At 40.0% G+C, this 17,765-nt stretch overlaps 1 protein-coding gene across 3 annotated transcripts in view; it reads right to left on the reverse strand.

Annotated features, from left to right (window-relative positions):
- Window positions 1-328: 328 nt before the first annotated feature.
- ERCC6 (ERCC excision repair 6, chromatin remodeling factor) overlaps window positions 329-17,765 on the reverse strand; it is an 82,080-nt gene continuing 64,643 nt past the window's right edge. For 2 of the 3 annotated variants that reach the window (XM_038409732.2, XM_038409731.2), the window contains exons 12-20: window positions 16,209-16,427; window positions 13,109-13,219; window positions 10,490-10,609; window positions 9,048-9,142; window positions 6,527-6,672; window positions 5,708-6,427; window positions 4,910-5,111; window positions 3,399-3,477; window positions 329-2,928 (exon numbers count right to left, since the gene is read on the reverse strand). In XM_038409732.2, the coding sequence (XP_038265660.1) occupies window positions 2,497-2,928; window positions 3,399-3,477; window positions 4,910-5,111; window positions 5,708-6,427; window positions 6,527-6,672; window positions 9,048-9,142; window positions 10,490-10,609; window positions 13,109-13,219; window positions 16,209-16,427 (2,124 nt within the window). In that variant the 3' untranslated portion in view covers window positions 329-2,496. The remainder of the gene's footprint in view (window positions 2,929-3,398; window positions 3,478-4,909; window positions 5,112-5,707; window positions 6,428-6,526; window positions 6,673-9,047; window positions 9,143-10,489; window positions 10,610-13,108; window positions 13,220-16,208; window positions 16,428-17,765) is intronic. The other variant, XM_043518524.1, reaches the window with a different exon arrangement.

The following is a 17,765-nucleotide window of genomic DNA, read 5'->3' on the forward strand; positions in this document are numbered from 1 at the left end:
TTGGAGACTCTAGGAACACACAAAGTCCAAGGACAGTAACTACAGACACAATCATAAGTACAAAGTCTGATCTGTACTACAAGTTTTATTAACACTGTAAGTAAAGTTAGACTTACCCATGCATATAGAAACACTGAAATAACCCATGCAACAACTAAGACTATAGTCATACTCGCATCCTCAAAGATATTCTGGGTCTGATGGACCTCTCAATAGATGATCACAATGATTTCTTCTGGGGTTTCCAGTGGGGTCTTCTCACTTTTACCCAACCAGAAAGCCTTTTACATAACTTAACCCCAAAAAACTGGAAGTCTCTTAGAAAAAGTTTGTTTTTACTAGACATTTTATTGAGTTCATAAAAGTTGAGGAATTATAAAAGCATGTACAGTTCCTTTTACATCATGAACACATCAGAGGAGAGAGCTATAAACTTTCCTCCCTCTAATATAGGAAATATGCCTTTAAGAATGAAAGCAGTATGTGATACAGGGCACTCAAACTCTTTGTTAAGCACCAGAGATAAAAAACTTAATTCCTGCAGTTTCAATCAAAATCTGTACAAACAACTTTAAAGGGAACTGCAAAAAAAATTTGGTTTTGCCCTTTTACCGTTCTTTCATGGTGCGTGAAGTCAGACTCAACATTTTCTACACATTTCTGCATTAGAAATATCAGTTCTTTGGTTTGCCTCCCTTCACTGGAAATCCTTGGCAAGTTTAGAGACTGTCATAATAGCCTGCAACCTGAACTGCGGCAGCCCCTCCTCCAAACTGAGTGTGGAGTGGATGCCAGTTCTTGGCCAGTCGGACTCAGCAGCCTCTCTCATTCTTTTCTGTAGGAAGGCACTGCTGTAACTCGAAGTTATGGCATAGTGTGGCATCGCTATTCAGGTAATGGAGTCCCACTAAGTATCTTTCAGCAAAGAGAGGGAAGCAAGAACCCAGTATTTCTAGGCTAATACACAAGCAGAGGAAAGCCTGTTTGGAATAAACTCAAGAACTGTCTTTCTAAATCACACTGGAGCAGGAAAGTAAAACACTTTATTCTTGCTTCACCATTCAACTTTAAGTTTTGCTTGTACTTGCAGCTTGAATATCATTAGTTAATAGAAATTGCTTATTACTAATGAACTCAAATAAAAACCTGCAGTTGACCATCTTTGCCCTTCTCCCTGTAAGGGGAGCCACTGACTACAATTGGTTATTCCTAGTTTAAATTATACAATAATGTTTTAGCTGTGCTGCAAAGAAATGCAAATTTCTCATTTTGGCATTAAGCTGTATCACTTTTCCATTAAAATCTCTCTCTGTAGCATACTGGCATCTTGCAGAGACACGCAAGGTGGCAGTGGTGGAAATAAAAGTCAGGTTGACTACAGTGAATCCAGTTCTTTTTTCCTCTAACGGAAATTCATGTTCATTTAGTGCAGGTTTGGAAGCTATGGAGATTGATGTTTTCTTTTTATCCACAGAACAGGTACAAAAAGGAAATCTTCCCCATATATCACAAATGTGCCTCAGCCCTGACCCGAAAGGACCAAGACAGCAGTGTGAGGTCAGTTCATTCTCCATGGCTAGTTCAGTTCTTGGGTCAAGACTGAAAACAGGTCACAATTAGCACCAATTCTGGTGATATTTTTTGTGGTGTTACAGAGGCCACAGATGGCAACTATCAATCACCCACTACCGACTTACTTCTTACTATCACCTTGGTTTCAATAGGACTCTTCATGGTAGTAAGTATTACACCAGGCAAGTGCTTTGGGACTTGGCAGGATATGAATTGGTGATTTAAAGGTAAAAGTATTCTATAACCTGTTACCAATCTGCTGACGCATCCAGATGCTCTGCCTGGCTCTTTATTTTTGCAATTAAACCTCCATGGTAGTAGAATTTTGTCCAAGTATTTAGTGACATACATCAATTACTGGCAAAAAGGAAAGCAGCAACACTACCAACAAATTTTCAACACTGATAAAAGTCTCTCACAATGATTCTTGATACTGTGTCAGTACAAGTTACCTTTTTATACACATCTAAACTGTTCATTATTAATGCTTCTGTTCACTGGTATAATGTGCACCCCCTCATGACCAGTCAAACAACATACAGAAAATTAAAAAAAGACAACTTCACAGAAATTGGATAAAAATCTGACGACATGGCAAAATCCATGGCTCTTATTGCAATAAAATGTTAATACGCTCCACAGCCTATCTACATTAAGATTTTGTTAAAAGAAAAGGTGCTGTTATTTTGTATTGTTTCAATTGTGAGATAGATGCCACTTTTTATATATAAATAGTGTAAATAGGAAGTTGGTCAGTTATGTCTCCAGTGAGACATACTTAAGTGCTGCACCAGTACAGTACAAGTCAGTAATTAAAATATTTACACAAAGTTAAATAGAACCTTCCAGTTTAAAAGATGAATAGAAAGTCTTATGGAGCAGAGTTTTGGCCAAGCGCACACAGATGTACTCCTAATCAAAAGGTCAACGGAATTCTGGCTTTAGTTTCCAGACACCTTCACCATTTGGGCTTCTATGGAAAGTACAAAGATTTCTCAGAAGTTCTCTGAACACACAAGACTGTGCTGCTGACAGCTTGGATTCGAACTCCTGCAGTATCTCCTGAGTACTAGCCTCTCCGTTCACATGAGTCTGAAATGCTATAAAGTTTCGTACATCCACTAGCAATTCGTCATGTTCTGTCGAAGTTGGGAGTGGAGCAGAAGCCTGAAGATTCTCAACGCCCTCATTCTCCACCCTCTGCGGTAAAATAAGGTGGTTTCTCGCCCTCATCTTCGCTAACAAAGATGATGAATCTAGTGCACTGGATGATGATTCTCCTGCTTCGATTTTCCCATCAAAATGTACACTGGAAACATTTTTCTTTACCTTCTCTTTCCTTATTATATCAGCATCCTGCAAACAAACATAGACACTATAGGAAAAGTTGGAGTTTGAGGTCCATGGAACCTATTCTTAGTGAATTTGCCTGCAATTCAGGCTTACACAAAAACAAAACAAATCAACCTCAACAAACTGCAGGAGTTAATTATGTGAATTAAAACATGTTTGAGTCAATGTGCGTTAACTTCACAACTTGAATATGTATTTCAGTTGTTGGGTAACTAAAAAAAAAATCTCTACTCTTGAACCAGAGTGAGCACAGCAAGATAAAATGAAAGACTGGTGCAACAGATTAAACTGAATTTGATGATTCTTTTTCAAGATGTAATTCAAGGCCTAAAACTTTTGGAATTTTACATACATAGTATGGTAATTATTTATGAGACATATATCCTAAATAGCAAAAGTTAAGCTAGAATGTTTCAACTAAATCAGCTAATACTCATGGAAAAGATAAAGTAGTACTAGTTCTTGCGCTTTACCTTGCATTTTTTTCCAAGAGATGTAGTGGAGGAATTCGGGACAAGCAAAGTAGGGTTCCTTTTCTGACCAAACCTACTCCTAAAAAACATGCAAGAGAAGTAATTTATTACAATATCTCTCGTAAATATGCATTGTGACACTTTGTAGGATACTTTGATTGAATTACTGTTGTAAGAACCCGCTCCAAGTATTGTGGATCTTATCACCCCTTTAGTGATCAATGATAAGAATTTCTTAGAATTTACAGGTTTCAGAGTAGCAACCGTGTTAGTCTGTATTCGCAAAAAGAAAAGCTACAGCTCACGAAAGCTTATGCTCTAATAAATTTGTTAGTCTCTAAGGTGCCACAAGTACTCCTTTTCTTTTTAGAATTTACAGACCAAGGGGTTCTCACATACAGGATGCAACTGTCACTATCAGAGGCCCGAGAGCAATAGGAAGCTGTATCCTAGTACACAAGACGATTACATTTATATACGCCTTTCATTCCAACGTAGTCTACAACTTCGCCCACCTCTAGTGTCAAATGTAGCAGCAGTTTAACATGGCAACACTACATGTGAGGTTGAGACAGGAAGTGAAGACTTACTGTATTCAACTGAATCTGCAAGGGAAGTTTTAGATAGCACCATGTAATCTGACATTCACACTAGGATCTGACACCCAGGCTAACATGGATCGTGATACAGGCTAGGAGAGGTCAGGACCTTGGTTTTATGTCCCATTGGAAAACGGTGAGGCAGATCCTGGCACCCACTCCATCCATTCTGTACCATTCTAGCAGTGCAAAGGACACAGGAAATTGAGTTACAAAGTCAGTCCCTAGGTTACTTGTACCCGACACCTCTCATCCACCACAGTGCAATAAATATTCTGGTGGGGGAGTGCATGGCCAGAGAGCACTGCCCCCCTCCCCAGGAATCCCTGAATGGCAGAATGCCCCTAGAACGCTGCTCTGACTTGTGCTGGTTGCTGAATTTGCCCCAGCCGTACCTAGGAAAGGTATACATATGTTCCCCTTCTGAGGTGCGCAGAGCTAGCCAAGGCACACCTAGGGATCTCATCCAGTAACTCGGACAGCACAGCATCTGTAGCACCTTGCAGGTTTCCCATCCAGGTTCTGATCCAGCTTGAAGCTGGCTTAGTTTGAACGATCACAACCCCAAAATGGTACTTCGGTTAATATGGATCCTTCATTCATTCTAATTATATCATCTCTTCTCAACTATATGTGATGAGGGGTAACATTTTCAAAAGTGCCTAAGTGACTTCGGGGCTTAACTCACATTTTCAAAAGTATCTTAGGCACCTAAGTAAGCTAATATGGGAAAATGGGACCTAAGTGTTTCCCAAAATTTTATCCGAGAGCTAATATTTCAATACAATTCCTGTAATCAGCCCTGTATTTCATTTATAGTTTTTGAAGTAAATCCAGAGCAAATAACCAGCACAAAAAGCAGACTATGTTAAAGGCTCCCTCTCTGGAGAAGTCACGTGGGTACTATCTTACTTTAGTCCGGATGGTGCAACAGTCAGACCACTGTTGCCTGTCCAAGTTGGCACACCAGAAGCTGCTCCTAAACATCGCTGTCGGGAGATCTTTAAGGCTCTCAAGGCATCCTGGGCCACTCGAGTTGCTTCTGCTTCCACTAACACATAATCTGGATTGGAAGCATCCATAATAGCATCATGCTTCATCACACTGTGTACTCCTAGCAGAGTATGTACAATGGGGAGGAGGAGGAAAGAATGTACAAGAATTAAGCAGTGGGCTTTTAAAAAAAAAACCTTAATTCATTTTTACGCTGTCAGTGGAAACAATAAACATTTCAATACATCCATTTATAACAGAGATTCCTATTATATCAAGTGAACCAAATATAATAAACCACTTCTATTGCGGTTAGGGGGTCAAAATTCATTCGTTCATACTGGATCTCCCAGTTGTTAGTGCAGATTAGTAAGGTTCCATTGTATTGCTAGATGTAGGCTAAATCCATCTGGGCAACTTTATCTTCAGTGGCACTCCCAGTTAAATGAAACTCAATTACCTCCCTCCGCACCAGTGTTCCCAACCATACTGTTGTCCCACTTATTACCTTTGGCCAAAAAGACCTGTGGTTGTTTTCACTATATGAAGATTAAATCACAAATATTTTCAACAAACCATTTACATTAAAGAAAATGTTTAAAAGTCACCTATTGTATTGTGGCTGCTAGCAATTACAATAATGGAAACCCACTTGTGTAGATTTTTCTATACTTTTTCCTAGCCTGGCACTGTTGCGCAAATGAATAAAAAGGTTACCTGATTTTTTGAAAAGTCTCTCCAAGACATAATCATCATTCTTCTTTTGTTCTTTCTCCTCCTCTTGGTTGTCCTTTTTGTACTGCTTTTGTTTCACCAGATATGGGATATGCTCCCCTTCAAATCTGGCACCTTTGTGATGTTTTGGCTTTTTAGGATTACTCTTGTGGCCCTCAAATGTCAGCATATCCATACTGTGTTTAGTTTTTGAGGTGCGTTTGTGAGGATTACCACCTAGATGTTCATCTTCAAAGTTATCATTCTGTTTCCCCTGGGAGCTCTCTGTCTCACATAAGAGACCATATCTGCTCTCAGTACTTACAGTAGGTGCCCCACGCATTTCAGCAAATAATGAACGTTCCACGTTCTCTGAAGCCCATGCATTCCCTGGCAGTGCTTGGAATACAGACCCCTTGGCTGTTTTCAAACTTTTCTCCTCATCGGTAATCAGTGAATCTCTATTATTTGTAGCTTGTGTACCATCTTTCGCAGAACCGTTTTGGTTGAAAGTTTCCAAGTTTCCTGTGGTTTCTCTACCTGGCTCTATTGTTTTAGAAGAAGAACTCACCAACTGGCCTGTCGAGGAAGAATGTGATGACTTGTCATATTTAGGTGAGTTGTGCTCCTTAAAATGCAGATCACCTTTGGAAGCACCATCAGCTGGCTTTTTAAGTTTCCGTTTTAATTGGCGTTTCGGGGCTTGAACATCTGAACCAGTACCTGATATAGGTATGAAGTTAAATAATAATAAACATTTTGCATTGTCTCTTGTACAAAAAAATCTAGATTTCACAGTTTAGGTAAAATGATTTCATGTACCTGCAAAAATAGCACTAGTTTCTGTCCCTTGAGACCCATCTGGGCTGGTCAGAGTGAAAAGTTCATAAAGATCGTTGGATTTGAAAAAGCGCCTTTGTTTTGGGTCTTTCAACACTCTGTTTGTTAAAAACTGTTTGAAGATTTGTCTGGAAAATTATTAAATAAAATTGTACTGCTGGCATGAAACAAGGTCTAGCGATGTTTAAGTACTGAATACAGTGCTCAAGCAGAAAACTTTATCATCATGAATTTTACCCTGCAGAACAATTAAGTGGTGGGAAGATGATGTTTGTTTCACAAAGACAATCTGAGTTAGTAACTTTTAAACAACCCACTAAATTGTTAACCATAAGAATTTATTGCATTTCAGCAATCCCATAACACACTAGGTACCCACCATCCAGAAGTGTCCTATGAAACTTCATTTATTCTAAGTAGTAAATAACTTCACAGCTAGAGGATTTTTTGTACATTAAAACTGAAAACGCTGTATATGTAAACCACACAACCACCAGGAAGCTCTGTGAAAGAAGAGGACGAGATTGTCAAAGTGATGAAGTTTAGATGGTATGATGTTGGTTAGAGAGGCCACAAATCACATAGGCAGTGCAGCAGCACAGAGCTCGACTGTCTACTGGTGTGGGCTGAACTACCCTACAGGGCTGGAGGAAGACCAAGAGCCCATCCAGAGGGACTGGGAGGAACAGAGTCTGGGGGAACTAAGCTGCCAGAACACTCCATTCCGTATTGGTAGATCTAGGCTTCTATTTAGCATTAGTCCATCCCTGCAGTTAGGCCCCGTTTGTAATACAGTATTCAATGACAAGCTATTAATACTCTTTTCCCATCCACAATAGGCATGGCCTAATAGAATTGCAAAATAGATCTCAAAACCATTCCCCCTTGTTCACACCACTGTTTTCAACATAGCTAGGCCCTTGTCAACACTGAGCAGGGAAACTGTGTTAGAGCCCTGTTAGCAAAATCTGTGTTCAAAGACAGGTCACATTAACATGGTTTTGAACTACAGCATAATGAGATAAGAATTATAATAATTCTTATCTATCAGAGGATTTCAAAGGCATTTACAATAATCAATTAAGCTTCAAAACCCCCCCATGAGGTTGGTCAGTATTACTGCCATTTCACAGATGGGGAAACTGAGGCAAAGAGAAATAAAGTTGCTTGCTCAAGGCTCAGAGTGAGTCCATCACAGCTATCTGAAAATAACTGAATTTCTGATGGCTGTTCTAACCCTTAGATCAGACCCCACTTCCTTTGGTGGTCAGGGTTAGTTAAACTGAACCAATGTTTGTCAGTGGGAAGCGAGCCAACTAGCAGCGGAAGCCTTGTGTCTGTATGGTGAAGCAAATAGCAAATGCTCTCCGTAAGTGCTGGTATTGGATTATTTGGAGCATTTTAAACATACATCTAAATATTAACCAGTTCTTCATGGGGGCTTATTCATTTTGATATTTGGAAAATTAATAATTTGGGGATAGAAGCAAACTATAAAGTCTGGTGAGTGGCTATTCTGTTTTTTATACCATGTATCACATACCATGCATAATACTAGAAATCTTATGATTTCAGACTATATACCTGCAATAGCACTCCCAGGTAAATATCAGGTTTTGGCAGGTAATGGAAAAGAAAATAATCTAAAACACATTTTATAACACTGAAATTGGTTCTATACTGACACTTGTGCAGTGTGTACCACTGCATTCTGTAAACTTGTACTCATTCAACTACCTCATTGTCAGGACACAACTCTGTTGACAATCCATCAGAATTAGCAGACTCCAGCTCATTTGTTAATGGCTGCAATGGCTATGCACAGCTAAGAGGAATAAAAAAAAGCAGTAGCCTTCCTTTTGTAATGAAAGAAATCTGATCTGATTGAATAAACATAGGGAATAGATCTGTTGGATTATTTTTAGTAGCAGTGGGTTATGTACTTACGCTTAAGGTCCATTTCAATTTTTCTACAGCATTCTCTTTGTTCAGAAAAAGAAAATACTTGCAGAGTCCTATTTAGAATACTAAATGGTGTAACTCATTACAATTTACTAAGTATACAAGGGGATTGCTATAAGGGCAAAAATGAAGAATGATTTAAGCATGTGCTTAATTTTGCTTACATGGATAATCCCATAGAAATTAATTGGGTAGGCGTGGCCCAGCGCAATGTGTCCTGGACTAGGACTCAGGACTCCTGGGTTCTATTATTTGCTCTGCCATTGGCCTACTGGGTGACCTTGGGGGAAGTCATTCACCTCTGTTCCTCAGTTTCCCTATCTATAAAGTAGAGATAATCATACCGACCTCCTTTAAATTGCTATGAGATCTACAGATAAAAACGCTATGGAAGAGCTAGGTATTATTATTACTACTATTATTGCTACTCGCTTGAGTAAGGTTGCAGGCATGATTACGTTTTTGCAGGATACGGACAAGTCACTCCAACCTTTCCTCCTCCAGCACAGTTCAGTTATCAATGAATATTGGTCCTACTGACCTGTGGTAAATCTTCTCTTCAATAGTACCTGCAGTAAGGAGCCTGTAAACAGTGACCTGTTTCTTCTGGCCTATTCTCCAAGCACGCTCGCGAGCCTAGAGCATAAAGATGTGTTTAGCAGACCCACTCTCTGGAAGCAAAGGGTTGTATTCACAGGCAGCTTTTGATACTATTTTAAATCTACTTCGAAAATTTAACAAAGAGTTCAAGAGATTATAATGATCACATTTCTACACTTATAGGAAATGAAAACAATTCCATATGGACTAGCTCCCTAAAGAGATAAGACTCTAGTACCCATATCTACAAGTCTATGTAAAATTTCAAGAAGAAAGGAACCAGCATGTTATTTAACCGCGGTTTCCCTTGGATGAACTTATCCCCAAGAAAGATCCATTTCAGAAATCAACTCTACTTTATGCATGTGCATCCCAACAGGTTTTCCCTCCTCCTTGATTTACCTTGAAACTGGAAAGTCTTACAAAATATACCCTAGACAGAACAACTCGGGTCACTCAGACTGTCTGCGAAGGGAGTTTCAAAGGGCTGTGCTGATGGTCTAATGGAGCTACATTTTCCCCCCTTTTTCCGATGGGCAAGTCCCAAGCTTGCATTTAAAGAGAGACTGAATGCATTGCCCCCACAACATATGAGCATGCACTTTGAGAACAAAAGGACTGCAGAGTAATTTTGTTTAGAAACATGGCTATTTTACATAAAGCCCAACTCTTTCCAAAAGAAAGTTGCAGCATATAAAATATAATCTCAGCAGCTAATGGCTTTACATGGCTTAATTTACAATCAAATAGGAAACTACCATGCTGATATGGATGTTTTTAAGGATGAATTTAGGGAATGCAACCCCCATCAGAACACATGAAAAAGCAGAGAAATTTCAAAGTAGTTTTTGGATGTGTGGGCTACTTTAATATTTGGCCAAAAAACCATGTTCGGATTAATAAAAAATATAATTTACTTTTTAAAACAATGCTAACGCCCCTGCAGCTTCATGCATTGAAATGGGGCCAGAATTCCCGAAGTCCTACCGCATATCATTAGATAAGAGAACTTCCTCAGATGTACATGACATAATGTCAACTTCCACTGAGAGACCATTCCCAGGTAGAGAGAGATTCAGACAGCAGTTGGTGCTGTTTTGAACATTTATAGTTCATTCATTCTGCTTATTAAATAAATTTCTAAGGTGTTCTAATTAGGTACTGCAATTTATCTTTAAGGGGAGAAAAGGGACATAGCAGTTCCCCTGCCATGCGAGATTGTGAAAGCTACAGTGAAATCTTTCAAACACCTGCAACGCTGAAATAGAAGCAGCATAACACTGATCTCTCACTAGTTATTTAAAATAACTTCGATTACCTCTTTCAATCCTCATTTTTATTTTAAACATAGCCGTTAAATGATACATTCTGAGCCAAAAATACCTGTGTGTCTGTACTGGGATTCCAATCAGGATCATAGATGATAACTCTGTCAGCACCTGTCAGATTCACGCCAATACCACCTACTCGAGTTGTAAGAAGAAAAACAAATGTGGATGTATCCTGTAATACATGCAACACAAGATAGGATTTAGCAAACACCCCAAGCAGGAATGTCTGAAGTAGTTATGCTCTTGTCATATTACATTACTGGACGTATTATGCACTTTTTTATGTAAAGAAAAGGGGGTTAATTTAGTTTCAACATTTACTATAGAAGTGAAGAGCACCATTAATAATCCAGAGACCCTGAACCCAATCACAACAGACAAGTTATTCCATAATTGCCCACCACAGGGTTTCTTGCACCTTCCTCTAAAGCGGCTGGTGCTGGTCCCTATTGGAGAAAGGATACTGGACTAGATTGCTCATCAAGCTGATCCTGTCTGGCAATTCCTATGTTCCTAAATGAAAGGTGCTATGGAAGCAGAAAGTATTCCCTCTCCAGGACTTCTGGATCCAGTTTACAAGTCAAATTATTATTTTTTCAAATGGTTACCTATCTGTCTTAAGGTGTTATAACATCACTCATCACCACTGTCTCTGAGCACCTTCTATATAAAATGGATGGGCAATACTGAAGCCCTTAGTGGACTTTTCCCATTTTAAGGTTAAAAATCGCAGCCTCCAGTTGGCTTTATTATCGGTTGGTTTGTTTCAGGCCTTTTAATTCATTTTTTGCAGGGGGGGAGGGCAGCTGGAAGAGGGTATCTGTGTTACAAGTGCCATTCTTGCTATGGTGGACTCTTGTTTTTTTGTTTTTGTTTTTTAAAGGAAAGGAAGGCTTTGCAATGTTTACTAAAGATGGTCACACTCGGACTGAGTACATGCCCATTGGTCACTAGATACATACTCGGAGCGGCTGGCTCCTTCAGCCGCTTGTGCTGCCATGGCTATATTCTATTTTTAGCATGCTAGCTCTAATTGAGCCAGCATGAGTATGTCTCCTCGAGCTGGGAATCACACCCCCAAACTCAAAGCGTAGACATACCCTTAGTGAGGAGCAGCGTTCCCTCTAATTTTTCTCACCCATGTACGAAATACATTTTGTTATGTGCACCAATATTGAAGTGATGTGTAACACATCACCTTCATATCGGTGCACATAACAAAATTCATGTGATGAGGGTGGGGCTGAGGGGTTCGGAGTTTGGGAGGGGGCTCCGGGCTGGGACAGAGGGTTGGAGTGCAGGGGTGTGAGGGCTCTGGCTGGGGGTGCAGTCTCTGGGGTGGGGCCAGAGATGAGGGGTTTGGGGTGCTTTGGGATTACGGCAGGGAGAGAGGACTCCCCCCAGCAGCACCTGGGGCGTGGGGGAGAGGCGCCCCTCCCTGTCGCAGTAGCTCCGGGGCTGGGGCCGCAGGATAGGCGCCCCTCCCCTGGCCCCCGCAGGTCCGGCCGGGGCTAGGTTCAGGGAGGGACGCCCTGGCCGCAACGGGTCTGGGCTGGGGCCAGGGCCGGGCTGCCTGGGTTTGCGCCACTCTGCCCCGGCCGTGGCTGGGCTCGGGCCAGGCCGTGCTGCCCCAGCCGTGGCTAGGTTCGGGTAGGGGTAGGGATGCCCCAGCAGGTTTGGGCTGCGGCATAGTTGGGGCCAGGGAGGCTGCCCCGGCCGTGGCAGGTTGAGGGCTGGGCTAGGCTGGGGCCAGGCGCCCCTCCCCCGGCAGGTCCCTGGGTGGGTTCCCTGAGTGCCTGCACGATGCTAAATAGGTGCTGCACGGCCATTCAGTTTACAGGGAACTTAGGTGAGGAGTCAAAGTAGATGCAGAGGCTTCATCTCACTTTGACAAACAGGGGCTATACACCTTCAGTAGAATGTGGAGAACCAGTGTTACAATTAGTTCTTTGAAACATTTCCCCCTTCCAACCAGTATCACTTCAGTATTGCCTGGGTTGAGTTTGATCAAGCTGCTCTTCATTCAGGAGCTGATCTCTTGCAGGCATTCTGACATCTTAATAATGGCAGTGGTTGTCTCAGTGGAGAATGACATATGTTGGTGTTACAAACTCCTGGGATCTTAAGATTGAGCTGTGTACTCTCTGCCTCTTCATCCCAAGTAACAGTGATTCTATAATTAAACCGTAGCTACCCCTTCTGCTGGCAATGCACGAGACAGAAAAGAATCTAGCTTGATTTTCAATGGGTGTATTGGCTCTGCTATGCTAACAAGCATAGAAGCTTGATTTTGTCAGGTAAGTTAGCAGATATGACAAAGATGTAGGGGGAGTAGATACTTGGAGTGCATTGCCTTGCTTGCTCACTCACTCACTTTTCTGATGATAATCACACTTTAAACCATCTAAACTTGATTTGTTCTTTTACAATGAACTTCTCTTTCTTATTCAGTCTTGGGCTTTGTTTTAACAGAGAACCAAACTTCAGTTTGGGAAAAATGGTGATTTCTTTCCCTTCACACTAAGATAAGCAGTTCTGAATCAACTCAAATGCCAAAAGCATGCTTCCTTAAACCAGACTGACCAGAGTGAATGCCCAACGTAGTCTACTCTGAAGTGAGCTCAGGCATCAATTATCAACATGAATGTATGGACAGGTTGCAATTTCTCACCTCATTGTATCTTGTTATAAGTGGCTGTCTGGATGCAATTGTCGTAGTACCATCCATCTTGAGGTAGGAATAGTTTCTTTCTCTCAGAAATACTTCAAGGATCTTCAGCATCTATTGTGATAGAAAGGATTTGAATGAAATCCAGGTATGAAGACTAACTGACTATCTGATCAAGTCAAAACTATTTCTGGTATTAACAACAATTGCAACTGAAGAAACAGATCATGCACTCCTGGGTGGGAATGGTGGGGATTTATGAAGGCTAAAGAACAGAAAATTCACAAATTATACTAAGCTGTGAAACATATGTGATGTATGATCTTGTCGGGAAGGAAGGCATTTGCCCTGACAGAATGGACAAGGGGCATGGCTTCAAAAGACCAATTACCAGGGAGGGGTGTGGAACACTCCAGGGAACCCGCAGAGGCAAAGTGAAATCATACATCTGTGAAACAGGGAAGAAGGGAAGGCCACGTATAACTTTGAACCTGTGGGATGAAACAGTTTTATGGGCTCTGCCTGTACAAGTGCCTATAGCAGACACTTCACATAAAGATTACCAAAGTTGCCAGGCAGCCACGTAATGGAGGACAGAAAACTGACTTGTCAGCATTAAACACACACAATTCTTTTCAGCCTATTTTTGCTACTCTGCAGGGGGAGCATGCCAGAGAATGGTTCTCCCCTAGCCGGCCATATCACATGGAGAGGCTTCCAAGTGACTTTTTTGGCCCAGGAGAGGAGAGGAGATGCTGATGAGGCTCAACTTCCCACCTCACTTGGAAAAACTGTTGGTCATCTGGGTGGACCTCTTTTATCCCCTCTGCCCCTAAGAAGGTAGTGACGTATACTGTACATGGCTGAAGATTTACAAATGCTGAACACGCTTTAATACCCTTTACAATTCGAACATTACTCCTTCCTCTTAAGGAACCCAGTTTTTGGAAAGTACAAGAATAGCAGGGACCACAGCATTCATTACCATCCAAAGTTAAGGCTAGAGATTTTTTTTTATTTTAAACTATGTTTTCATTTCCACAACAATGTAGATCTAAAATGGACACACTAATACACTAACAGAGACACAGGAAGGAGAGATGCTAACATTACATCACACAAGAGAGAAGCATGACAGTAGCATTTGCCTTTGGAACATTCAGTAAGGCGAACAGGACAAGAAAAATCAGAAAAACACTCAGGTCATAACAAAGCATCTTTACAAGGTAATTTATACCATTCTTTGTTACTGGGGATTCATAGATTCCAAAGCCAGAAGGGACCATTAAGATCATCTAGTATGACCCCCTGACCACAGAACTTCTCCAAGATAATACTGCAGATCTTTTAGAAAAACATCTGATCTTGATTTAAAAATGATCAGTGACGGAAAATGCACCACGACCCATGGTAAATTGTTGTAATGGTTAATTACTCTCACTATTATAAATGTATGCCTTATTTCCAGTCTGAATTTGTCCAACTTTAACTTGCAGCCATTGGTCCATGTTATACCTTTCTCTAATATATTGAGGAGCCCATTATTAAATATTTGTTCCCCAATTACAGAATGTAATCAAGTCACCCCATAAACACTTTGTTAAACTAAACAGATTGAGCTCTTTAAGTCTACTGCTATTACACGTTTTCTAATCTTTTAATTATTCTCTTGGCTCTTCTCTGATCCATCTCCAATTTGTCAATATCCTTCTTGAATTCTGGACCCAAAACAGGAGACGATATTCCAGCAGCACAATACAGAGGTTAAAAAAAACCCATCTCTTTACTTGTACTTGAGATTCCTATTTATACATCCCAGGATTGCAGTAGCTCTTTTGGCCAGAGTCACACTGGGAGCTCATGTGCAGCTATTTATCCATCATGACCTCCAAATCTTTTTCAGAGTCACTACTTCTCAGGATAGAGTATGCCCTACATTCTTTATTCCTAGATGTCTACATTTACATTTAGCTGTATTTAAATGAATGCTGTTTGCTTACAGCCAGTTTATCAAGCGATCTACATTGCTCTGAATCAGTGACCTGTCCTCTTCATTATTTACCACTCTCCCAATTTTTTTTTTGGTCACCTCCAAACTTTATCAGTGATGATTTTATGTTTTCTTCCTAGTCATTGAAAAAAAAATGTTAAATAGCATTGGTCCAAAAACCAATGCCTAGAGGACTCCACTGGAAACACAGTGTTCAATGATGATTCCCCATTTATATTTACATTTTGAGACCTATCAGTTAGTCAGTTTTTAATCCATTTTATGTGTTCCACGGTAATTTTATATAGTTCTAGCAATTTATCAAAAATGTCATGTGGTACCAAGTCAAACGCCTTACAGAAGTCTAAGTATATTATGTCAACACTATTACTTTTATCAATCAAACTTGTGATCTCATTAAAAAAAATATATATAGTGTTAAGCCAAGGAACAACTTTATAAAAGAAGTGATAGGAGAAATGGAAGTTGAAATTTGCATTTACTCCTCCAACCAAACTATGAAGTGCAAAAAAGATACTACTTCAAACTTCCAGATTGTAAGAACTCCCCTTGAACAGCAAAAAAACAGAGAATTAAAGACATGGCAGGAATACCTAATGATGTGTAACCAACTGTCACTGAATCAGAAATAGACTCATGGTCCACGGCACTGTGAAGCCCTATGATAGACAGTTATTTGTACTGTACTACTGTGCCAAACTCCACTCCTAGTTACACCAGTGTAAATCCAGAGTTACTCCATTGGTTTCAAAAGGACTTGTTTTCATTTTGACTGGCGTAAGTGACAGCAATATTTGGCTGCACATATTTTACTTTGGCAATACTTGGCATAGCTTATCATGCTAATAAAGTTTATGGAACTGAAGTGTATAGAAGTCTGCCCTCCAGTTATTCAACATCTAAGAAACAAAAATTTCCCACTTTGACACTTTTCAGGATAATTGGCATTTTGTTTTTTTGAGGAATCCACAAAATAACCTAGTTTCTAGCTATAGGGTTTTTTAGATCACGCACACATCTAATTTGGTGGAGGTGGGTTTTTTTTTACTGCAGTTACTACATAACCGTAATAAGTTTGTTAGATGTTCTTACCTGTCTCGACTGGGTAAAGAACAGCACTCTGTGACCCTGCTTGTGCCATATTTTCAGTAAGGATTCTACCACTATCATTTTTCCAGAACGTTTCCAGTATCCAAATTGATCTGCTTCTTCTAACTCATCATCTGGCACACCTTTCAAAATCTTGGGACCACCAGAAAAGAGGTCAGGGTGGTTGCATATTTTTCTCAAGGCTACAAGTCCAGAGAAAACCTACAGAATACAGGAAAGAAGTGTCCTTTTCTTGCAAATTTTTCATTCTACCATGGGTTATATTTAAGAAGAGACAATAATAGACCTGATAGTCATTGAGCAGGTGAACACCGGTGCTCTGGTTTTTACACTAGCACACATTTGTTCCCATTTCAGTAAAAGGTGGTATACAGTTAATATAATAGGTTTCAGAGTAGCAGCCATGTTATTTATATATATTATAGATATATAAATAAATACAATGGCCAATGAAATATTGTGTTATTTGAGAACCCATTTTGGTGCTAATGTTACAAAAATTCTAACAGTTTCTGCATTCATGTAATCCATTAGTCACAGTTTTTCTAGCAATTCAGAAGCCAAGAAGTTCCATCCAGCTGCACATTACATGGTCTTCCAGTAAAGATATTCAAAATATAACACCTCCTAAAGGCTGCTATACATGCAGCTGGACTTGTAAAACAAGTACAAAGTGTTTCTGTGCATAGGTTGGGTCCTAACTGATTTGTTTACACTGAGCCAAGAGTGAAAAAATAAAAAATAAAAATAAAGAACTCAGACAAAAAGTTACACTTATTATTGAATTGGTTTATTTTTCTTTAATCATAAAATGAATTTCTCTCCCCCAAAAGTTGTGCAAATTCGTAAGTGATGCTGTATTTTCAGTAAAAAAGATGGTCACAATTTTCCTTTTTTTGTCCTGAAAATAGGAAAATTGTGACAAACCAGATCATGAAAATCTATTTGGGGACAAAAATGCACAAACGCTGGAAGATAATTTGAAGATGAAAAGAAAGTTTCCCATGTTGGCAAGTACAACCTCTAGAATCCACACTTACTTAAGAGTGGGTTGGCTCAACATGTTTCAACAGAACATGTGTAGGGTGATGATAACAACCACTGTTTACATCACTGCATTAGATGGGATTCTTTTCAATTATTCATTGGACATTTAAAATACCATAAGTATAATCCCTTCTCTCCACACACAGAAAACTGTAGTTGCAAAAGCAACTGCCCCAGCACTGTAGAGTTGAGCGAGTCAGAGCACCAAACCGATCTGTTAAAGGTCCAATGAAATGTTAAACACTACATCAATGTGCAAACATTTAGACAGTGAAGGACAACTTCTAGGTATATATTAAGATACGATGCAGGTAAAAATCCACTTATGAATACTTCTGTTATACACATTCTTCTACCTACAACTCAGTATAACAAAAGCTGCAATTTGAAATAGCTGCCCTCACTAGCATCCCTACAAAATAAGGCAATAAGTCAGAAGGAACACATGGTCTAATTAGAGCTCAGAGAAATTTTTCAGATTAAATAGTATAC

Source organism: Dermochelys coriacea, chromosome 7, assembly GCF_009764565.3.
Source record: "Dermochelys coriacea isolate rDerCor1 chromosome 7, rDerCor1.pri.v4, whole genome shotgun sequence".
Lineage (NCBI taxonomy): Eukaryota > Metazoa > Chordata > Testudines > Dermochelyidae > Dermochelys > Dermochelys coriacea.